The sequence below is a fragment of the Parasteatoda tepidariorum genome, chromosome 4 (genome assembly GCF_982258835.1).
Source record: "Parasteatoda tepidariorum strain Cologne lab strain chromosome 4, Ptep-v5.0, whole genome shotgun sequence".
In the NCBI taxonomy this organism is placed as follows: Eukaryota; Metazoa; Arthropoda; class Arachnida; order Araneae; family Theridiidae; genus Parasteatoda; species Parasteatoda tepidariorum.
In genome coordinates this window covers 3,368,639-3,394,620 of record NC_141758.1, presented here as the reverse complement: position 1 = coordinate 3,394,620, position 25,982 = coordinate 3,368,639, and the positions used below count along the sequence as shown (strand labels likewise).

Sequence of the window (25,982 nt, the reverse complement as noted above, 5' to 3'; positions counted from 1 at the left end):
AACCCTCTGCCTCTCGATCAATATATTGAAATACATCTGGCACAATTTTATCACTTCTAAATGTTTCTCGAGTAAGAATCGTAAAAATTTATAATTTTTTATGTCATAATTAAAATGAACTAAAAACAGTTCATTAAATTTAATTCATAACTTTTTTTTAACAATATTTCATTTTATTTTTAAATTTACTTTCTTCTTAGTTACCAAATAGTAAAAATCTAAATTTTGATAGATTTTAATAAAATAGTAGTAATAAAATAGAAGTAATAAAATAGTAAAATAAAAATAAATTTTGCCACTCTCGGGGACTCAGGAAAATAATCAAACAAAGTGAGAAGTAATAGGGTCATAACTGTTCGATGATCGAAATAGTTTAAGAAGCAGGTGAGACACAATCAGTTTCAAATTAGTTTCAGCTATGGAAGGGTAAGAATCATTGTATTTCTAGTTCATTCCTTAGCTTAAATAAATTTGTACTGTCATTATCATTCATATTTTTATGAACAAAAGTTTTACAACACAATTTATTAATGGAGATTACATCTAATTGATGATTTGATTATTTTACATTGCATTGATTTTGATTTAATTAAAGATATTTATCCGAAAGAAATTAATTCATTCTATAATGACTCATTCAGATGTTAAAACGATCCATTTCTTGAATTTTGAAATTAATCTTCATTATGATAAAGTTTTAATAGGATTATATTATAAAAGAAGAGATTTTAAGTTTAATGTTATTAGTCTAACACATTTAAATTCCAATGTATATTTAAAATTTTAAAAAAAATATTTTGATTAGTCAAATTCTTAGGTTTACATTTATTTATATTAATAACACGGATTTTCTTGCAGCTATTAAGAATTTTATAATTGGGTACATGCACTTCAAAAAGAATATCATGGATACCCACACATGTGACCTATGACGCCAGCACCAACAGATCGCTTATAAGCAAAATGGAGTGTGCAAGTTGATCTAAGTTTATCTACATAAGTTAGAATGTTAAGTAACGTGAAATTAATTAAATACAAAAGCGTATCGCACATCGAATTTGTTGAAATATGATTCTTTCTCGTATTTTACTTAACTTAGATTAATTATTTTTTTTATGTATTTTATTGCAACGGTTATATTTTTTTTGTTTTGTGTACCTGGTAATTTCGATGCGTAATTAGTTTGTTTACGTTCTACCAGGCTTCGTGCCTGGCTATGTGTAAAATAAGAACTGCTTGTGGAAAAATCTTCTGTAACTTAAGAGAATTAATACTTAACGGGCTTGGCTTACTCAAAAAAGAATGGAAAGAACAGTTGCTAACATAAGCAAATGCCACGTATCAACAACCCGTCAGGATAAGGATACCTAAACTACATCACACGCAGGTATCCCATTACTTTGGACAATAATAATTTTCCTTTTAATTATTGTAACTATTCGCGATCGCTACGCTAGAGTACGCCCTCTAGAGGGAGCCTGAAAATATCGGGCATTAGTTCCAGCATAACCATTGGCAATAACGGACGCCATTTTCTTAGCAGCAAACAAGAAGCAAAATTTCCTTTAGGAAAAGGTAGAAGAACTTGAAAAAACTAACCAGAGCATGCAAAACATTGAAGCAGAACACGCCAAGCATTTGAAGAACAATTTCTCAATAATTTTTACCTTTCTATTACCAACAACATAACTTCTGATTTCATGATCGCTTGCTGTTACAGATGTGTGTATTACGGTAAAATAATTTTTTCTGTCTTCAATTCATAACAAATTTAAGTGAAGTCAACATTGCTTTCGTCATTCCAATGAATAAATGTGAATTCAGAACGTACAGAACTGTAATAGTTATAGAATATATTCTTCCTCTTTATAGAATAGTATATATTTCTGTATCTATATAATTCCGAAAACAACAATAAAGAATCATCAAATTACTTGAAATAGTATCATTTGTGCTGATTATTAATACATTTTTATCGTTTTCTTGGTAAGTATTTTTTAGTTTTGAAAGAATAATTTCAACTAGAATTCAGCTATTCTGTTTTTAAGCTACATATTAATATTCATATCGAGATTTTACAATTATAAAATTTTGATGTGTGGTATGTTATCTAAAAGTAATGAAGGGATAATCTGCGCATATATTATTTGAAAAAAAAAATTCAAACGAGGAACATTTAATTTGGAATTTTGCGGATTTATAAAATAAGTGAGTGTTATGATTTTTATAATAAAAAATTTGCTTGTAAATAATTCTTTATATTATTTAATGATCGTTCTCTACAGAATGGTTTTTTACGTCTGATTAAGAACTATAAGAATAAAAAAAAAGAAACAATATGAAAGTTTTTATTTTAATATGAAGAATTTTTGAAATCTTTTTTTATAATAGGAATTCTTTGTATTACGTTTCTTAGTTCATAGTTTTTTGATAAAAATTGTGGTCAAAATACTTTTTTTGAAAAATTAAATGGTATAACATTATGTGTTTATGTATACTTCTTGTTGAATAATACTCCATACTTATGTATACTTCTTGTTCAAATGTTTGAAGTAATAAGATTCAGAAAAGTATGGAATAAAAATTCGGTACTTACGTATTAACGCCACCGCAGCTACAGATTTGGCGGTTTTTAAGTGCCGCCAATCTACACTTAAAATATTTGCGACATATCATCAAATAAAACATTTTATTTAAAATCAAAGTAGTCAACCCGATTTCGGTGGAAAATGGGCAGATATAGAGTTTAGTAAAGATTCAGAACAATCATATCGCCATATGAACTCAGATGAATAAGATTCCAAATAAAATAACATTTCCAAAACGTACGTCTACCAAGATAAAGTTTCATGTCGTGGGAATTGGTACATTTTCGTTTTTTCGGTAAAATATTTCGCTCCTGAAAAAATGAAATTGCATCTTGTTTTGTTTTTGGCAAATCCCAAAGACGAATTTTCGTAGCACTAAAAAACGGCGACAAAAAAGAATTGTTTTTTTTTTTTTTGCTTTTGTTTCGTCAGCATTCTTTCAACGCCCTCTATAGTTCGTTGCGATCGCGAATTTCAAGTAATTTGAAGAATTCTTTAGTGTTGTTTTCGGAATTATATAGATACAGAAATATTTACTATTCTATAAAGAAGAAGAATATTCTATAACTACTACTGTTCTGTACGTTCTGAATTCACATTTATTCATTGAAATGAAGAAAGCAATGTTGATTTCACTTAAATTTGTAATGAATTGAAGACAGAAAAAATTATTTTACCGTAATACACACATCTGTAACAGAGGGTGATCATGAAATCCGAAATTATGCTGTTGGTAAAAATTATTGAGAAATTGTTCTTCAAATGCTTGGCGTGTTCTAATTCAATGTTTGGCATGTTCTGGTTAGTTTTTTCAAGTTCTTCTACCCTTTCCTTAGGGAAATTTTGCTTCGCTAGAGGGCGTACTCAAGCGTTGCGATCACGAATTATAAAATATTGATAAGCAATTACCTGATCGTTGAGATGCAGCTTCCTCTACAAATCCTCAACAACCTCTACAAATACTGTTCCATAACGTGGAGAACATGAAACACGGTTAGGAATAGGGTGAATAGGTAAATATCTTTAAATTAGGGATGAAAAAATATACATAAAGCAATATCTTTATGACTCATATCAATTTTATGCTGATGACAACCAAACCAACCAATATGAAAGTTAATGTTCGACCATGTAATTTTGCTGCCAATAAAATTCAATAAAGACAATAATGGAAAACTGTGACACCATCATTAAATTTATATACCAATCGTGTTTTTCGTGCGTATAGTGTCTGTTGCGTATGTTTTGGCCTGTTTGCTTACAACGTCAACTGTAAGGTAATAAACCTTATTTGGTAGACATCTTAAGACTTGTTACATAATAAGTGTTACGATTTACGAAGAAAATTTTGTAATTAGTTACAAAGAAAAAAAAAGAAGTTATATTTGTCAACCAGCGATATGGGTGCATTAAATAAACTTTATTTTATGTTTGTACCTATTAAAACAATTTAAAAATCTTTGGTTTTAGACCTCAACTCGCAACAGTTAAATTAGAAAACAAGCAATAAATGTTCTTCGATACATTCAAATCATTCCTAAAAAATTTTAAAAAATAAAGTAATTACAGCCCTGAAGTTGCTTCCTGATCAGTGCGTAGTATCTTTGTCCGAAAATCGCAAAACAAGAAGGCTGCAGTACCTTCAATTCCAAACTGCATCTCAATGGAGTGGACTTCTGCAGGTGGAAAGAGGATGCATACTGAATATTATTCCTGAAACAGATGCATGAGACAGAATTTATTTTCGATTTCAGAATTCGGGAAATCGAAAATAAAAAATTATCTTCCTGAAACCTATATGCCTTTTAAAACATTTAGGCGATTCGAATTTACCACATTTTGCATTTATTTTAATTTGATATCATTATATTCATTTATTTTTTTCCAGTAGTTGGAATAATTTCTATTTGTTCAATTGAGCCGTGATTGCTCAGGGGAATAGAGCTGTCGCCTTCTAATGATTTTAATCGAGTTCAAATCCTAGCGATGGCTGGTCGATACGGCTTGTATCTACCACAGTGCTGACGTAAAATATCCTCAGTTTTAAACTAATCATGAGTTAGAGTCCCCTTACCGTTACGCTAACCGTGGGAGGGTTTCGTCGTTTTCCTCTCTCTGTAACGCAAATGAGGGTTAGTTCCCTCAAAAATTCTGCCATGGTAGCAAATTTCTCCCAATACTTGATCCAGGAGTTCCCTTTTCTTCCGGACTGGGTTAAAAATTACAAGGCCGCGTATTAGTAGTCGCAAACCCAAGGAATTGGGTCGGCTGTTCAACGACAGTTATAATTATTTATTGAACTATGCGAGTTTCACAAAGTCCAGTTCAGAAAATCTGTCAGTTTATAGGCCTCTGCACTTAAGAAAAAATTATTAGGATCACTTAGGCAAGCATTTACAGTTTAATGCCATTTTTCCATCAAGAAATATCAGTGATGAGAATACAAAGCATTTTTTACCTTTCTGAGCTTGCAAAAAAAAAAAAAAAAAAAAAAAAAAAAAAAACGCTTACAATCTACTGCCTATTGGGAGTCAGCTTGGAATTGAAGCGCTAAAAGGTTCTTATCTTGCGACATGGATTCTGTGTTTATTTTTACCATAAAGGCAACTTTATAACTCGCATTAAACTGATATGGACCTTTTAATATAATAAAAAGATCCTTTTTCCGTTCATCTATAGATTGCCGTTCACCTATAGAATTTTTGAATTTACAAGTATTTTTTTAAAAGCAAATGACTGATAAATGTTTTATTTTACTGTCTTCAAAAGGATTGGTGTTCGCCTTGCTTACAAGATATTCTTACCTGACTCCTTAACTGAGGTTCATAAGTTCGATCATGACGAATACACAAATAAAGCCTTATCAGAAGTGAGTTTTGATTTCTCTTGTTACTGAACTGATGAGTTTAACAATTTACTGTGCTAGATTCATCACAGTATATTGTTGCCAGAACTCTTCCAGGCACCAAACTCTGGTGATGGCGATGATAACGAAGTTATGCCACTTAGAATAAGAGTATTAAAACAGTTTTTTTCGCTTTGGTGATAGTTGAGAGAGTCATGTCATATCTTCATTTGTGCCACTAAAACTGGTTAACAGTTTTTTTCGAAGCTGTTTCATCAAGGGAAGTGAAAAAGCCACAGTTTAAGTGCTTAACACTTAAGGCAAAGCAATAATTTGTAACTATATACACCATCCTGCCCTAAAGAATTAACCGGTCTTTTAAAAATGTTTTTATTAAGTGCCTTAAAATTGTAAAACTTATTATTTTTTGTGTGAAAAAATGACCAATTTGGAGAGATTTTTCCATCTAGATGAAACTTATCAAAATCGATGAATAATTGCTAAATATTGCAAATTTTTATGAGCCTTGTTAAAGCAACAATGAAGCAACTTCTAAAATATTAAAAATTAGATAAAAAAAAAACACTTTTCATTTTGACTGAACTTCGTAACATTTCTTCGTATTGACGTTTAGCGCCATCTTTAGAATTTGAGAGAGGACGCTGGGGTTAAAGATAGAATAGACTTCTAATCATGAATAATTCTTGCAAACTCACAGCAGTTAGGTAAATAGCATATTCTTTGCAAAATGCTATTTCATATGAGAACAGAGTCTTTCAAAAAACAGCCTTAACTCTTGTTTTCTTAGCAGCACACAATTTCATTCTTCCTACTGAAAGGATTTCTGGTAAAAGCTGGACATTAAATTTTTCTCGTCTTGTCTCACCGGTTCAGCGTTTTACCATGCTATTTATAATTTGAATCATAATACCGATAAAATAGGCTACTATCTCAATAATGTGAAATGTGTAATTAAATATTAATTTTTTGAATAGGAATTTTTAGGAAAGAAGCTCTCTTCTTCATCGTAGTTTTTTCTCTAATTCAAAGTAATTTAATTTTAGAATAGTTATTGACACAAAATTAGCCATATTCACATGTGTTCTTTTCTGATAGCATCCTCCTGTTATATTCCTACACGGCATTACAAATACCAAGGAAACATGGGATGATTGCGGTCAGACAGTTGCCAACAAGACAACCACTAAAGTAAAAGACTCAGTAGTTTTATTTATTTCTAATGTTACTTTATGACACTGAACTGAATTCAGTTTGTATCTAATTTGATCTAAATTCACGTAATAAAGAACAATAAACATCTTAATTGATTATCGCAATTTTATATTCCGATTATATTTTTCATATTGAGAGTTCAATTTACACATATAATAAAATATTTTCATGTGCCAAAGTTGTGCAAAATTGTAATCGATTATATTTGTCGATTACAACATTGATAACAGCAACATGTTTGAACATGCATACATTATAAGTACATATATTTTATAAATGTATGTATAGTGCTCCAAAAACCAAACTTCACTGAGTAACTTTTGATTTAATGATTGGACCCTCACGGTCTACGACTCAATATTAATGGTTTGAGGGAGTGACGTAATTAATTACTGCAGACGATATTTTAAGTTACGAAATCAGACACAAAATCGTACTTTCTCTGAACATACATGCCCTTTTTTCGACGGATTTTTACCCCAAAATATAGGGATTGGGCGTAGTCTGGGAAATATGATTGCAATATTTTGATCAGGAAAGTGGTTCAAAGTTTGGACAGCTTAATGTTGATTCTACTCCTTGCGTATTTCACCATTTCTCAAGAACTTTTTAAGCGAATTGAGTATACTATAGCCTACGTCACAGGTTGTGTTATTCCTACTAAATTTAACCCATGAACGGCATTTTCTGCGAGCCTAACTTCAAGCCACAAATAAACAAACGAAGTGTTTGATCGTTTAAATAGCTGCTCGCCAGATTTTATTGCATTATAAAGAAAAGTAATTGATATTCCATTTTTGATTAATAATTGATTTATGTCGATAGTGGCTTTTATGTGGATAGTGGCATAGAATTTAGCATTGCGTCATGGTAAATGTTATTCCTACTAAGTGGAAGTAGTGTTTTTTTAATATTATACCCAATTGAAGAAATTTTGCACACAATAATAAAATTTATTTTTGCAGAAATAATTTTAGTAAATATTATATTATTTAATATCAGTAGAAAAGTTTTGAATTGTAAGGTGCACAATTTTTTGCATCATTCTATGGAATTTATATGGCAAAATACAAAATTATATATATCTTTATATATAATATAAGAAGAGAGTGGAATGATAACACATAGCCAATCACAGAAAACTCCTGGTTACTAACGCACAAAACAGTCAATCAAAATTGAGAACGCATGTATGTTTAAAGGAAATAATTTTTAATAATGCTGTTTCATGTCTCATCCCATCTCATGTCGATGTTGAAGGTAATGAGATTGCAGACTCCTTGGCTAAGAGCGGAACTGATCTGCCCCTGCATTCTTCGGCATCTCTGACTTTCTCGGAGCTCCACTCCCGTTTTAACAGGCTTCGTGATCCTGTGGCCCCTCCAGTTCATCATTGGTATCAGTGCAACCGCCCAGGTGGCAGCCTGACCCTTCAGTGCAGCAGGCGGGATCAGACGGTTATATCAAGATTTCGAAGCGGTCACCTAAGAACTATGTTGTTCAATAATGGTTCAAGAGTTTTCCCTGTTTGCACTAAGTGTAACGACCAACAAGTTACTCCTGAACATATACTTCAATGCCTAAATATCTCTAAAGTGAACCTCTTTTCAGATCCACTTTTTGTTACAGACTTGCTCAGAGTCTCTGGAGTCATGGACTTGGTTTAGCTCCGCTAACCGTGTGGCCCAGCAACAACAACAACAATAATGCTGTTTGCAGAAATGTTACAACTAAACTTACCAGCTAAATCTTGTTGCAATTTTTATTTTGTATTAAATGTGTGAAATATATTGAACAGAGTTTACTTTAAAATACTTATATCTTTTATAAAAGATGGATCACCGTGAATGTCTTTGGCGATATCAACAGCGACATGGGGCTGAACATAATTTAGCAGCACAAAATTACTGGGAAAATAATCGTAGTGCTACCAATTCGCGACAGCAGAATGTGCGGCGAAGAAACGTTGAAGAGTCAAGACGTTTATATGAAAACGAATAATATAGAAAAGAAATTGATAAAAAATTTTGTATATAAGGAGGTTTCGTAAATAATTTTTAACTTTATCATTGCTTTTCCTTACGTTTAATTGTTTTTTACTTACTTTCAAAAAACCGTTCAGCCAGAAATATAAATTAACAGTTCATACTTGTTTGAGATATTTCTTAAATAATGCATAAAAGTGCAAATCATTAGTACACAAAATGATGTGAAAAGAAAAATCGTTAAAAATATACTATGCGAAACTGGCGACTTATGTTTGGCGCCATTCCTGCTTGCATGGAACAGCGTGGTAACAGGAATAGCGGCCAAAACATAATGATATTTCAATAAAACATTGGAAAATTTCAACGAAACATCGGCCAAAATTTTATGAAATTGCAGTGAATCCAATATAAGAAAAGTTAATAAACCCAATAAAATGTATTTTGAATCGAAACAAAAATTAATGGAGCAAGCAAAGAAAGAAAAGGAAAAAAACAACTCACTTCTTCGTTAAGATTGGAAAGCCTCAGATTTAGGTGCACCAAATTCTCTAATAGCAGTTAGATACTGTCTAAATTTTTCATGAATAGAATCTGTGTACCTCCATCGCCACATAAATTCGGCGAAATACGAATCGAAAATGGCGTCTGTGGTACCAGACTGGCGATGATATTTTTTTCTAAAGTCCCTTTTTATGACTGCCCACATACCTTCGATCTTATTGACCAGAAGTAAAAGTAACCTTAAAAGCTGGTATCCAACGTAGAATTGACGGACCTCTAAAATTACATATACCATTGAACATTTAAAAATAACGCTAAAATCTAAACCAATCACGATTAAGTTAAGTTTCAACATCGCCCAGCTTGGCGATCAGCCGCGATCATAACTTGGCGAGAATCAAGGGGCACCCTCAAATATAGTCTACCCGAGTTAGGCTGAAGCCAAGCGTGTTTCGGATACAGAGATTAATCTCCGGCTAATGCCCTATAGTTAAATGTCTGATGTGTTAAATAATATTGCTTCCTCGCCTTATATAAGTTTATAATATTGTTTCTATTAATATTGCTTTATCTAAGTTTGTAATGCTGATATAAGGACCTCTGAAATTTTACAATCCTATAATATTCTCTCTATGTGATGTTGGTGCAGAAAAATTGCCAGCTAATCTTAAGAAAAACAATAAGTTTCATTTATTGCGCATAAACTGCAAGTAAACAGAACCCATTAGATAAATTCAAAATGAAGATAAAACAAAGGAAAATTTCAGACTATTGCGACTTTCGATTTCCTGGATCCTTTCAATAGCATTCCCCTTTCTAAACTAAAAGATGTCCTTTTGAATTATTACTATGATTTTAAAAATATCCTTTGTTGCGACTTTGATTATTGGGAAATTCTGATTAATTTTTGTCTTTTTAATAATTATCTTTACAATGGAAAGGATATTTTTCTTCAAATTGATGGAATACCACAAGGATCTAATTATTCATCTCTCTTATCTAACTTATTTTTGCATTATTATGAAAAAAATTATACTCTTAGTATTAAATTTGCTTTTAGATATATTCATGAATTAATTATGTTTAATTTTCAAGATTATACTATATAATTAAATGATATTTACCCCGAGGAATTAATCTGGCTTCGTAATCATGATGATAATATTAATTTCAACTTTTTGGATTTGGTTATTATAAAAGATGAAAATATCTTCTTTATTTATTTATACGATAAAAGAAATGATTTTAATGTAAATAAACTAATTACTTGGAATTCTAAAGTTTCTAGGAGCATCTATTTAAATACCACTTTTAATGAAATGAATAGAATTAAAAGAATATGTAGTACTATTTATTTATCTAAAAACAAATCGATAAACTCTTTCAAAATTTGTTAAAAAACAGTGGATGACCAACTAAAGTAATAAAATTCTATATAAAATCATTGAGTTAATCGTATATTTTTGAGGATATGTTTACTAAAAATTTTCTTTGTTAATTTATATAATTTTCCCATGTGCAAATACATTTCGGGCAAATCCGTGTGGTCAAAATTATTTACTAAAAAATTTCTTCACTAAAAAAAAAAAACTTTCCTTTGTTAATTTATAAAATTTTTCCATGTGCAAATCCATTTCAGGCAAATCCGTGGCTAAAATTATGTGCAAAACAGGCAATTCATGTTTCTCTTTTCTATTTTAAATTTTTTTCTTAAATAAATATTTATTTTCTAAAACTATTTATGGTCAACTTCTTTAAATTATCCAGTATAATATTACCTTGCACACATCCATTCGGCCCATCCTTGGTAACTAACAATTTAAACGCACTTCAACAATGCAGTATGAACGGCACTTTAAAACAAACTCCTCTAGTGACGCTCAATTTGCGCTTTTGTTTTCATATTCTGCAATCTGGCAATCTTGTTACGAAAATATTTTTTGAATCATTCTTGAAAAATTTTCCGTTCATGTAAGTACATTTGAATTCGCTACTAGCTTTATAGATTTTGCTTTATTCTGTTTTTTTTTTTTTTTTTTTTTTTTTTTTTAAATTTTATTTTCGGTTTTTACGTGTTATTTTTACTTATTGTGTTCTATTTTATTTGTTGTAATTTTTGTAAAAAATTTTCCTGAGTGCTCCTCACACTATTGTATTAATATATTTTGCTTTGACAGTATTGATACAATATCAGAAAGCACTCTTTTTTGCGGATATAATCGTGTGGGCTGATGAAAAGATTATATCTTTTATTTTCCGGATTTTTTAAAAGCATTTTATCTCTTTTTTCTTCTCCCAGTTGTTTGTATTTTTTTTTATTATTATTTTTCTTCCCCCCCCCTTTTTTTTTCTTCATATGTTTGTAATTTTCCTTTGTTCATCTTTATTTTGAACTTATATTTATATATATGTTTTTTCTTTTTCTTTTTTTATTATCTGTTTTTTACATGTTATTCTTACTTTTTGTGATCTATTTTATTTGTTGTTATTTTTATAAAAAAAATTTTTGAGTGCTTTCTTTGTTTTATTCTTCATTTTGAACTTATCTAATGAGTTCTGTTTACTTGCAGCTTAAGCGCAATAAATGAAACTTATTGTTTTTCTTAACTTTCTTCGTGTTTTCTTGTATTTATTTATTTATTATATATATATATATATATATATATATATATATATATATATATATATATATATATATATATATATATATATATATATATATATATATATATATATATATATATATATAGCTGAATAAAGATAAAAATGAAAAACAGAAAAGAGAGAGAAAACGAAGAAAATTAAGAATAATAATAAATTTTATTTACCGCTCATATGCTTGAACTCTTAGAATGATATCAAATGTATACGTTTCAAAATATCAGACAGACTTAAACAAACTTACATTAACAGATCTCCTTAACTAAAGGTAAATGTACAGTAAGCAAAAAAAAGGAAATCCCTGAATATTTTTTGATCTAATGATCACGTAAATTCAGTCCTAATACTTCGAGAGTGCCTAACAATAAATCAATAAATGAATGTGCTGATTATTTGGTGCAGCAAATTTTTTAAATGAAGAAATCAGATTAAAGAAGAAAATAGTTTTTCTAAATAAAGATATTCTTTCAATATTTACTCTATTTTTAGCTAATATAGCTGCAAAACTTTTGCATGTTTCCTTGGTGAGATACTTTATTGCCAAAAGGAAAATTAACAAAAATTTCGGTTTTGTTTTAGTCCTCTTTAAATATCGATTAAATTTCCATACATTAAAAATATTTTATTAATCTTAATTATTAAACCAAATATATGTCTTGTTCTGAAATGCTTCCTGGATATATATTTGAATGAAAAATATGGTTCTAAAGGAGTTTTGTTTTTATTTTTATATAGGAATGTTTAAGAAAACAAATGATTTGTACAATAATATGTCTGACTAATAAATAAAATCTATGAAACACTTTTAGTGATTAAATAAAATGCATAGTATTTTTGAGGGATATTTCCGTATTGTGATTAGTTGTACCAACTACAATCGCCAAGGGGCCAAACTGATTTTAAACTGTAGATGTTTGCCCGGGGGTGGCTACGAGTTTACGAGTTATAACTTTTAAGTTGGTCCCTTCCTGCGATGTCTTTTTTAATTTTATTTTTTATGATTACTATTATTATTATTATTATTTTTAGTTTCTCGCGGGCCGCTGCCCGGAAGTCTCCAACACTATGTGATTATTCTGCCACAAATCACGATAAGGAAATCTCCCCTATTTTTGGTGTTATACTTTAATTTCAATTAAATTGTATACTTCTGTTATCATAAATAAAATGAATACAAAATTACGTATAATTTAAGGAATAAATTAGCATATTTAACGCAATTATTATTTACTTGCTTATTTACTTTTTGTCTTTTATTTACTTTCTATTTGGGCAGTAAAAAGGGAAGTATCGACCAATATTATATACATGTTACTTTAGGAGTTGTCATAAATGAAATAATATTACAAATACCGGCGACCAAATTTGTTATAGCTCAAGGGTCTCTTCTAACTAAAATGTAATCACCTCTTGAATTTTCCTATCATGAAAAGATTTTGTACTTTAAATGGTTTCCTTAATAATCAGTACTTCAATGCATAAATGGGGAGAGTTCCGTATCGTAATCTGTGTGCATAATAATCTTGACAGAGGCCCACAAGACACTAAAAATAAAAAATCCATCACAGAAAGGGAACCAATTGGAATGGTGTAACTCGTAACCACAAAATTTGTAAATTTAAAATTTATTTGGCGCCTTGGCAATTGTAGTTGACGCGACAAATCACGATACTTAAATATCCCCTTATAAATATATGATAATGTGAAAGTTTTTCTTTTTTAAATTTAAATACTGATTTTGTTTTGAGCATAAGTTTTGAGAGTTTAATGACTTCTTCAGGTGTATACCTTGGATGCCAGAAATCACGGAGACAGTGAATGGACAGAGAAAATGGACTACGTTGTCATGGCGGATGACGTTGCTCGTTTCATGGACTCCATCGGAATTCAAACTGCCAATATTATCGGTCACAGCATGGGCGGCAAGACAGCCATGTATTTTGCGCTCAGGCATGTGAGTTGCACTTAAATGCAAACTCTTAATCTCGGTTTAAAACTTTCAAACACACACATTGCGCTTTAAACTATACGCATAATTAGTAATTAGCTTTAATTGCGTATTTTATTTCAAAAGTTTGTTTATTTTATTTATACATTTTTGTAAAGATGCTGTTTCCGTGACATCGCAGGTAAAAACACTGAAGAAACATGTTTTTTCTTTATTGCAAGCATACCATTGGTTACTTGCACTTCAAGGTGAAGACACATGTGACCTATGACATCAGTCCCAATTAATCTTTATCAGCAAAATGGAGCATTAAAGTTTAGCTAAGTTTCTCTACATAAGTTAGAATGTTAATTAACAGTAAGTTAATTAAATACAAAGCCGTATCGCACATCGAATGAGTTGAAATATAATTATATCTAGTCCACTTATTTTGCTTAATTTAGCTTTGTTATTTGTTTATATATTTTATTGTAACAGTGATATATTTTTATTTTGCGTCCCTGGATACTTCGATGCGTAATTAATTTTTTTTTAATGTTCCATATGGCTTCATGCTTGTCTTCGTGTTAAATGTCTGTGTAAATATATAGCAAAAGAATTAAAATTTTTGAGAAAGTACCTCTGTGAAATAATTTAGAATGTGTCACTTAAGAGAATTGATACTTGATAGGCTAAGCTTTCTCGAAATAGAATTTAAAGAATGGTTGCTAACGTAAACAAATGCCAACCCATCACGATCGAGATAACCACACTATTTCTCTTACAGGTCTGACTATACTTTATTTTCTCTGTGTGAAAATTTGATTCTAACATCCACTTATTAAGACAAGTATTTGTGAGAAATGGTTAAAATCAGTTAAAATATTTAATTTTTTACGATTATTTTCATAGTCAGATAGAGTACATGCCATGATTATAGAGGACATGATGTTCGTCGATCCAAAAGTCTGCGAAGAAATAGGTAGACACTATTTACTGCTGTTAACAGAAGTCTTGGACAAAATTCCTCTGCATGTAGATCTTCTGGAAGCTAAGAGAATAGCAGCCCGGCACTTGACAGCCACAGAACAAAAAGTAAAACATTTATTGATGAATGCGTCACTAAATGAAAGATACTCTGAGTAACTTTCGGTCTAATGATCAGATTTTCCAGTTATATGCTCAATTTTAACGGTTTGAAGGCCTCACCTCATCAAATATGCTTATTAATGAGTGATATTTTAAGTTACGAAATCAGACGCAGAAACATGCTTTCACTGAATAAATATACCTTTTTCCCCCCGACTGATTTGATACCTGACTCTCAAATTAGTCTCACTTTGGAGTCTTAATGGTTTGTTCAGGAGCGCGGTTGTAAGTTTGGACCTTTTCTGTTAATTTGACCTTTTTATGTATTTCATCATATTTCAGGAATTTTTAAAGCGAAGATTTTTGTATACAATTATAAAATTTGTTTATCTAAAGACAATTCTATGGGGAAAAATCATTTTTGATAGTTATTTATTTTTTTCTAAATAATAGTCGAAAAAATTATTATATATACACATTTTTGCACCATTTTCAAGAATATAATTTTGAATGACTAAATACAAAATTTGAGGACAATCGGTTCAATAGTTCATGAGTTTTCAAATTTTAAAGTCGGATTTTTAAAATTTGATTTCTCTAGAACTTTTTGACTGATTTACTTCGAGATCTTTTCGAAGACAAAGTCTGTCTTTGTGTCTGACTTCGTGACTTAAAATATAGTCTTCACTAACAGCATTAGCATATTTAAGATGAGGCTCTCAAACCATTGAGCTCCAGTGCGTAAAAAATCCAATCATTAGATCAAAAGTTATTCAGAGTGTTTCATTTTTTTGTACACTGTACTTATGTGTGTATAATTATGTTTGAATTCAAAAGGGGTAATTTCGTCTTTCATTCCTTCACGAATTTTCTGGGAAAAATCATCTCTTAACAATTTCAGGGAATAAAGAGCGTGGATAATATTATCTCTGAAATGAGGATAATTTTATAAAGGAAGTTCCGTAACTCTTTTAATTAATACTTTCAAATCGTTGTAAATACACTGGAAACAAGAAGTCATGTCTATGAAGGGTACGAAATTAACATTTAACTAAGAAAAATATCAGAAATTTTTTGAAACAACGGCCAATTAATATTGATATTCGCGATCGCAACGAACTATAGGGGGCGTTGTTGTATGAGACTAATACCTGCGATTTTTATATGAACAGTCATTAATTTACTCTAGAGTCGTCTTTAATGTAGCGCGTAGCATTGCAACGTTCCTTTTTTATCATGGCTAATTAAATTTAAAAAAGAAAAATGTTTAATATCCTTTCTTATGCAAACGAAAACAAAATGGTATCTCTTTTTTTTAGAGAAGGAACATCCAAAACACATCGGAAAAATATTTGCATATAAACAGAAAAAAATATGTATATTCTTATAAGAGTTAAAACCTAATGCCCGAAAAATAGTTTTACTAAATTTAATGATATAACATGAAAGGCCTATTTAAACTTTACATTCCATGGTTTTAAGAATCATATTAGTTCAAAAATTAAAATGAACAAAAAGTATACATAAGCCTCATAATTTTATGAAATTTAATTTAGTAAAAAAGGTTTTTTGACAACAATTTTTTTAAAAAAAATTTCAAGTTTCAATAAAAATCATTATTTAGAAACTAAAAAACGTAAAATAAAGAATCCTTACGATACAAAGCAAAAATGAAGAACCCAATTCTAAAAATTACTTACATTAAAATAAACAACTTTCATGTTTTTTCTTTTTTGATTTATAATCGGACGCAGAAAACCATTCTATAGAAAACTATCATTTAAATCAAATAAGAAAAAAATTACTTAAAAGTAAAATTTTTTATTTTATAAAAATTAACACTTACCTGCTTTATAAATCAGAAGAATTCCAAAATGATTTGTTCCTCGATTTTTGTTACCATTTTTTAGTGCTATGAAAATGCGTCTTTGGGATTTGCCAAAAATAGAACAAGATGCAATTTTATTTTTTCAGGAGCGAAATATTTTGCCCATTGTCCACCGAAATCCGATAAACTACTTTGATTTTAAATAAAGTGTTTTATTTTATGATTTGTTGCAAAAATTTTGGTGTAGATTGGTGGCACTTAACCGCCAAATCTGTAGTTGCGGTGGCGTTATTACGTAAGTACCGAATCATATTACTTCAAACATTAGAATATGCAAGAAGTATACATAAGCACATAATTTAATACCATTTAGTTTTTCAAAACAATTATTTTAACAATTTTTTATCAAAAAATTATAAACTAAAAAACGTAAAATAAAGAATTCTTAGGATAAAAAAAACGATTTTAAAAATTCCTCATATTGAAATAAAAAACTTCCATATTGTTTCTCTTTTTATTCTTATAGTTCTTAATCAGACGTAAAAAATCATTCTGTAGAGAACTATCATCAAATAAGAAATAAAAAAATTTTACAAGCTAATTTTCTATTATAAAAATCATGACACTTACCTTCTTTATAAATCCGCAGAATTCCAAATGAAATGTTCTTCGTTTGAAAGTTTTATTTTCAAATAATATGTACATAGATTATCCCTTTATTACTTTTAGATAACATACCACACATCAAAATTTTATAATTGTAAGATCTCGATATGAATTTGAATATGTAGCTTAAAAACCGAACAGCTGAATTCTAGTTGAAATTATCTATTCTCTCAAAACTAAAAAATACTTACCAAGAAAACGATAAAAAAATTTATTAATCATCAGCACAAATGATACTATTTCAAGTAATTTGGATGATTCTTTATTGTTGTTTTCCGAATTATATAGATACAGAAATATATACCGTTCTATAACAAAGAAGAATATTCTATAACAATTGCTGTTCTTGACGTTCTAAATTCACATTTATTTATTGGAATGACGAAAGCAATGTTGACTTCAGTTTAATTTGTAATGAATTGAAGACAGAAGAAATGCATTTTACCTTAAAACACACATCTGTAACAGTATGCGATAGCGAAATCGGAAGTTATCAGTTGCAAGTTTGTTGATAATAAAAGTTGAAAATTATTGAGGAATTTTCTTCAAATGTTAGGCGTGTTCTGTTTCTGAAAGATTTAACAATGTTCTGGAGAGTTTTTTCAAGTTTTTCGACTTTTTCCTTAAGGAAATTTTGCTTCTTATTTCGTGCAAAGAAAATGGCGACCGACTCTGCCAGTGATTCTGATGGAACTGAATGAAAACGTGATAAATTAATGTCTGATATTTACAGGCTCCCGCTAGAGGTCGTACTCGAGCGTTACGATCGCGAATAAAGATGAGCATATGAGGGACTGAAATCATTAAAAACCAGTTTATTTGACTGGTTGCCTTCTTCCTATTCTAAGAACTGGCTGGGGAAAAATTATTTTAATTCTTGTTGTTCTCTTATTGATCTCAATAGCAGTGGACGGTATTTAAACCATTCGTTTGATATTTTTTCCCATTCGTTATGAAAATAGTTTACCAGAAATTCTGATTTTCAAAATTTTAGTCTTTGTTACTATACTCTAATTATAAATACAAAATTGAACATTGAATGTAACCAAATAAATGGTTTTTATGCCGTATTCAAAAGTATTGTGTCAAAATTATCAAAATGTTTTTCAGAACTATAATTTATTTTACCATTTATTTGATAAAGTTTACCTTTTGATGTCCCTGCCTTTATCCAGATAGAGTAGTATTAGACTGTTTACACTTCTATGGTTTATCTAAAATGGTGGTTTACTTGAATTGTTATAAGAGTTCACGTATTTTCTCAAATGTTCTTCAGAGTTATCATTTATTTCACCATGGTGAAATAACGCATAAATGCATTTATTTGATAACCTTTTGATGTCCCCGCCTTTATCCAAATAGAGTAGTAAGAGGCTGTTTATACTTTTATGGTTTATCTAAAATGGTGGTTTATTTAAAATGTTATAAGAGTTCACCTATTTTTCCAAAATGTTTTTCAATTATAAAAAAGAAAAAATTGGTCTAACTAAAGCTTTCAAGCGTTTTAAAGATACTTACACGGCACAGATAGATCAAGCTATGGTGTCTGTTTTACGCATTTTTCATAATAGTAACGTTCCTTCACAATAAGCTCTTTAAGTCAATGACTTCGGTCTACCGCTCCCTCTGTTTGCGTCAACCATCTATGGACTGGTGTTTTACCCTCGTACCCCGTTGAGGAGCAGAGCAGGATTTTATTTGCTGATGAGTGATGGTAAAGTTATTAGCTCGTTCGAATTCTAAGGAGCACGAGGGTGCTTCAGAGGGGGTAAAAGAAACAAGGAATAGCTCACGGCTAGCATGGCCTCTAGAATTAATTGCAAGTAAATAATCAAAAATGTTCGGGGCCTCAGTTGCTGAGGGATATTGTCTTCCCACCAAACAATTCGCGATCGCAACGCTCGACTGCGCCATCTAGGGGGAAGATCGGTACGATGGCATGACCCTTCCTATTTCCTTCTTCTTCTGAGTTGTATAGGAATGTACTACAATATTTTCTCCTTTCGTAATATTTTTCGTATTTAATTGTCACAAATATTTTTTTTAAAATTCTACGGCGCGTTCTATTGGAACTATGATCAATGTAGTTTTCAGCTCTCTATAGTGTCCTAACTTAAAAGTTTTTAATTTTTATGACAGATACTAGCTTACTTCCTTCTCTTATGACTCTCCACACGCTAATAGGGAAAGCATGCGAAGTGTTGCCATAGGTTGAGAGTTCTGATCTACGTCACCTATAAGCCATTTCGATCTCCTATATCTGTGGAGTCTTGCTTATTTTTACGTAATTTGTTGTTCCATTTAAAAAGAGACATTATTTGCATCAAACATACGAGCCTGCACATGTGTTTAACCAAATTCGTTTATTGTTGCAAATATAGGGTTACGGTGGAACTCAAACTCCTATTTTATATAGTGTTAGGTGGAAAAATGCGACTTCTCAGCCATGATGGTAACTCTAACACGAATAATTAAAAAAAAATATAAACATTACTACTCCAAGTATTTATTGTGCTACAGATACATATACAGGCTTGCACACTCTTTACAAAGTATGATTTATTATAAGCTTTCGCCCAGTTGAAGAACAGTTCGCACAAGTCAGAGAAGGAAACTACAAAGATGCAGCGATTGTAGCGTCGAAGTAAAGCGAGTTCGAATTCCTCCGTATCTCTATGTGATGAGCTTTTAATCTTGTGATATCTGTTCTTCGACATAAGGGTTTATAAGTTGAACATTGAAAGAAGCAAACAAGCCTGCGTATGTATGTGTAACTATAAATAAATCCGTAGATATCTATAAATAAATAAATATAAATAAACGTAAATAAATAAGCATAAATGAATAAATATAAATAAATGTATCCGTTGTTGTGGTGGGATTTTAACCTACTACCTCAACTCTTTCATTTTAGACTGATGCGCAACATTTAAGTTACTTTTTCGGATCAACACTACTCAAGCTTCATATTTATTCATAAATATGTGTCTTCTACAGTTTTAAAGAGGCCTTGCCAACCTAGCTGCATCACCAGGTGAAACATGGAGGTTTAAATACCGCTGTTCCCCAGGATGAATCTCTGTGCTGACCTTGTGCTATTTGTCCTTCCACTAGACAAAGGTTTATGAGCCTTAATTAAATTCACAAGCCTGAAAATGTATGTTTTGTCAATAAATAAATAAATATATAGTTTTAAGAGCTAGTAGTAGTTAGCTCATAGCTTACATAGAAATGAAAACAACTTACTAACAAAAAACAAAGTTAGCTACCACTTACTAAATAATGAAGAGGAACTTTTGCGTTATCTCAAAATGTACTAGTACTGTTAAAATTACCAACTCTTTTGGGATATTTACCGAATTTTACCTCATTTATTACCAAACAATATTGTAATAATACCATGTTTGATTATTTCCAAAGAGCCAGAAAATACACCATATTCTGCTAGTTTCGGCTAGCATTTTTTATGGTGCTATGATAAACCATGTTATCGTGCTTCTTAAAATACAGAGAAATGACCTTTAATTTACAAGGTCTTGCTTTGTGAAAGAATTTCTTGTGAAAGCGAACTTCTTAATTCACACATGCTTAGAGTGTTCACCATTTTCTAGGGTGGTTACGGAAAAAGATTCCGAGTTCAATCCCAGCCCGTCCTAAAAGAATATAAACAGAATATATAGCTACAAACAAATCGCTCGAATCTCAAGTGACACCAAGATTCAAACTAAAGATATATTTTACGAACATATTAATTTACGGTAAGTGGCTTATACTGTAAGTGGTTTATACTGTAAGTGGTTTATACGGTAAGTGGTTATATATTTCCATCGAAAAAATTTACGGACAGACCTGTATTTTTAAGACTTTAATAGCTTTACCCACTTAATTTTTACGGTAGTTTTTTTTAATAATTTGCTTAACAAAAACTTTTAATATCTATATTAAAGACGGTCATTACAAATAACTCTGCGTATATTATTATTTGACAAAATAATAATTTCTTTATCTGACGTTGTTGCAGGTAGATCGAACTAAGGCTCTCACTCCACTCCATGAGTGGGATGGACGAGATCTCCCACTCAAATTGAAACCCGAAGGAGGTTATGAATGGAAGACAAACTTGGAAGCCATTCATGGGTTCATAACTAGAAAAGAATTCACGCCATCCGAAGTTCTAGAAGAAATAGGAAAAGATCCAGAAACAATCTACGATGGTCCTGTTTTGGTCATCTACGGAACACACTCTATACTCAATGTGTAAGATTTTTTTAAAAAAAAGTCATATTTTAAATATTTTTAAAATTAAACATCAAGAAAAGAGCATAAATAATGTCACATTGGCAAACCGACATGCTTTCCTGAGCCGTAACAGTGACAAAGTTCTCGGGTCACTCAAACCGCTAGTGGGGTGCAACTGAGATAAGTATTTATTACGTGAAAATAACGTTAAAATGCCGCAGAAGCATTTTAAGGTTTCTATCAAACGTTTTATTTTGGTTTCAATGGGTAGTCTCGAATACATTAAATAAATGTTAAAATTTGGGAAATTTTTAACATAAAAATGGCCATTTTTTTGCCATTATTTTGCTACGTAAATTTGACAAAATTGATCTCTTTTATAAGGGATTTGTGAGTTCACTTCTGCCAACCTTAGAGAAAAAATACATGCATGCGTGTGTGCGCAACAAGGTGGGAGCTGAATATGTAGTGGTTGAGAATCTTTTCACAGGTTGCGGTGTGGAAATTCGGAGAGGCGTTATGACGAGGATCAAAACTACATGGCGATTCTACTATGACCGTTAAGAGAGAGAGAGAGCCCTGAGAAATGGCCATGCTTGTGTGTATAAGGACTGGGATTCAACTTAAGTTTAAAGCCCACCCAGCATCAGCTCGATGGGTACCGGCTTTTTAAGAAAATAAAGGCAGCTTTTTGCGTATTGCTAACCTGATAGCCATAATTATGCAGAAGATTGTTAAGACATCTTTTTCTTGGCAAGGACTGCAGCGGGAAGTTTTTAACGCCCTATTAGCAGATAAACTATAGTTCTGTCATGAAAAATCTTTTTCAGTGACGAAACACAGAAGCAACGAGAGAAACACCCAAAAAAATTGCAATAATTTACATGAAAGAAAAAATGAATATCTTGATTATCTTGTTCATTCTACCCAATTGGCTTATCCTCTTTTCTCCTTGTAACTTGTTAGTAATTTTCTACAGCATCTCTTTGTATATGTAACTTTAATTCTTTGTTCCGTAATTAAGATAGGATCTTCTTTACAGAGCGAAAACTACTATTAATTTGATATCATTTGTGACCTTTTCGTGTTGTTAAACTCTATGTATAAGGGAAAGATTTATAATATAGGACACGCTTTTTAAAATTAAAAACAGAGCATGGCAATTATTATGCTGTTCAATATTATTATTATTATTATAATTAATTTGCATGTAATTGATGTAGATCCGAAATTACAAAATTCAAAAGCATCGTAGTATCATCTCAAAGAGTAAAAATGTTAACACAGTTGCAAAATATAGAAAAAGAGTCCCAATAATGATTATTGCTAAAATATATTAAATACATAACCTTTAATTGTGATAATCTTGGATCATGGCTATTTATAGACGATTTTATGACAAAAACAGAACATATGAAACATAACGCAGCATTTACTATTATTTGACTAAACACATCGACACACTTAAAATCTCATTTTCAAAACAAACGATAAAAAAATCTAAAATAATAACAAAGTTTGACAGTAACAGTAAAAAAATGTAAGCGTTTGAAAATAACAACCATAAAGCAACCATTGAAACAATTTACTCCTTTAAAGGAAATTGTTCCAAACATTATTCATGTTTCAAACGCCTGTATTCACCTCTCATTTACATTTTAAATGTTAGCTCTGATAAAAATTAAATTATAAATATTGTTAACATTGTTCCCCCAAAGTGTTTAGAATTAAATAATACTCCAGTACTTATTTTAAGCTCCAATAAAACTGTCAGAAATAAAAATTAAATTTTGGATAAATTATGGAAATACGAAGGGAAAAAATGTGCAGGAGCATCCTGAATGACTTTTGATCTCATACTTCCTCAATAGAAAAGATATAATATTTTTCGTAACAAATTTGAATTGTAAAGTATACAGAGAAATCACTCAAAAAGATTCTAAGTTATCGGATATTAATAAAATCAATTATTTGAATTCACAAGAGCTTTTCGACCGATTGCGTTCAAGATTTTCAGCTGAAATTTAAAATAAAATTCTTTAAAACGATGTATAATTAACTAACCTTATTATTAAAAATTTTTCTGACCATTTTATATCAAACAACAGAAAATTAAATAATATATCACATCAAATACCATTTTTCAGAATATTTCGTATCAAATAACAGGAAATAATAAATAATTATAGAAAATAATGTTTTGCAGGATAGATATCTTGGATAAAAGAATTTCCTAACTGCGCGAAAAAAGATTTCGATTTGTTTAAAAAGCTCACGTAATTGATAAAATACACTAAGAATATAAAATTAATATTGAAGAGTTCAAGTTCTCTTTTCTTAACTATTAAGAGAATATTTCCAGATTGCGGCTACCCCCTTCATTTTTTGAGGAATCTAAATTTCACGAGGTATGTTTATTCGAAGAGAAAAAAAAAAACGTTTCTGTTTCATAGCGTAAAATACCGTCTATACTAATTAATTAGCATATTTAAAGTTAGGCCCTCGAACCATTAACATTGATTCCGTTAAAATCAAATCATTAGGTCAAAAGTGATTCGTTTCTGCGCATAGTGGGAGTACCGGGTGCGAAAAATAAACGCAACACACTGATTAACTTTTGATCAAATGATGGGATCTTTACGAACAACAACTCACTGTAAATCGTTCGAATGGCTGACCTCACATATAATAATTAATAAGCTAATTAGTGTAAACGTTAATTTAAAATACAAAATCAAGCATAAAAACGCACTTTCTCTGGATAAACATGCCTTTTTTTCAACGGATTAAAATTTTTAATCCCCGAAATACAAGGGTCTGGGAAATAAGGTCCTTATAGTTTGGTCAGGAGAGCGATTCAAAGTTTGGACTCCTTAATGTTAATTTTACTTATTGCGTATTTTACCATAATTTCAATTATAAAATTCGTTTATTCAACGAAAACTCCGCATGAAATATAACTTTTAGTAAATATTAATGATTTTTTTTATTATTATATTTAGTAACAGGCGTATTTTAAAATGGCGTATTCTTAAAATACGATTTCTAAAGAACTATTCCTCCGAATTCACTGAAACTTTGCATTTTGCCATGTAAAATTACATTTTTTGAAAATTATGTTAAAAATTGTATAATTTTCAATTCAAATTTTTTTGAACTGTTGAGTAAATTAATAAAAAATAATAAACATTGACTAATATATTTTGCATGGAAATATTTTTGGATAAATAAATTTTAAAATTGTGTGCAAAATTTATTTTAATTTGCTTTAAAATTTTTCGAGATATGGCGAAATACGTATTAAATAAAACTAACATTATGACGTCGAAACTGTGGACCCTATTTCCCAGATTGTCGGTACACCCCTCCCACTATATTTTGAAAGTTAAGAATTCTAATATGCAAAAAACTATTATATGTTTATTCAGAGAAAGTATGTTTTTCTGTCCGATTTCATAACTTAATTACTAATCGTGAAAATCCGATCCATTCGAACGAAAGAGTTTGCTCACTGTACATGCAGCATCAGTTAGCATGGCAGTTAAATGTTTATGAATCTCTATGATTACTTCTATTGATAATTTTTGCCGAGCGTTTTGCTGTTAACACAAGAAGTATCCTCACCAAGTATAGTGCTCAAAAATACAAATGGACCACCATGAATAACTTTTGATCTAACGCTCTGGAACTCAGTCTTGATGGTTTGAGGGTGGAACCTCACACATGCTAATGATTTAATCTATGATTATTTATATGATGATAATGATTTAATCTATGCTAATTAATTTAAAAAATATATGCTTATTCAGAGAAAGTACGTTTTAGTGTCTGATTTCGTAACCAAATTAATTAGCATAATTGAGGCTACTTCTTCAAACCATTAAGATTGAGTCCAAGCACATGAAGATCCCATCATTAGTTCAAAAGTTATTCAGGGTGGTCCGTAAATTTATTTTCGCACTGTATATTCTGTGCTCTGTGAAAACAAAGTCACATAATTTGTTATTTAATGCATCGTACCATAAGGCTTCCGACAAAGTAGTTTCTTCAACTTGAAAATATTTGCTTGGATCAGACCAAGGAAACTACTATTTGGGTGAGTTTTTACAGTGAAATTTTTCTCCTACAGGTTGAGCGGAAAAGAAGAGTTCGTCAGATGGTTTCCAAAGACTGTCTATGAACCTGCAGAAGGTGCCACCCATACAATACACATTGAATATCCAGAAACATTTACAGAATTAGTTTGTAATTTTATACTGAAATGTCGCGACATTTAAAATAACAGTTTTAAAGATCAGTAAAAAAACATGTTCAACCATGTATTATTTTTCGCAAAAAATATTCTCGTATTATGTTAAGCTCATAGTTCTCTTTCTAAATAAAGTTTATTGAGTGATATAGGATATACAATCGATTA

The 25,982-nt window shown here is 30.5% G+C and overlaps 1 protein-coding gene across 1 annotated transcript; it reads left to right on the top strand.

Moving 5' to 3' along the window:
* The first annotated feature begins 329 nt into the window (after nucleotides 1-329).
* LOC107453901 (sn-1-specific diacylglycerol lipase ABHD11) lies at nucleotides 330-25,982 on the top strand. Its single transcript, XM_016070913.4, has 7 exons — nucleotides 330-426; nucleotides 5,358-5,457; nucleotides 6,550-6,642; nucleotides 13,597-13,770; nucleotides 14,656-14,838; nucleotides 21,348-21,583; nucleotides 25,695-25,982. Exons 1-7 carry the CDS (start codon nucleotides 419-421, stop codon nucleotides 25,840-25,842), a joined length of 942 nt encoding a protein of 313 aa, XP_015926399.2. The 5' UTR covers nucleotides 330-418; the 3' UTR covers nucleotides 25,843-25,982.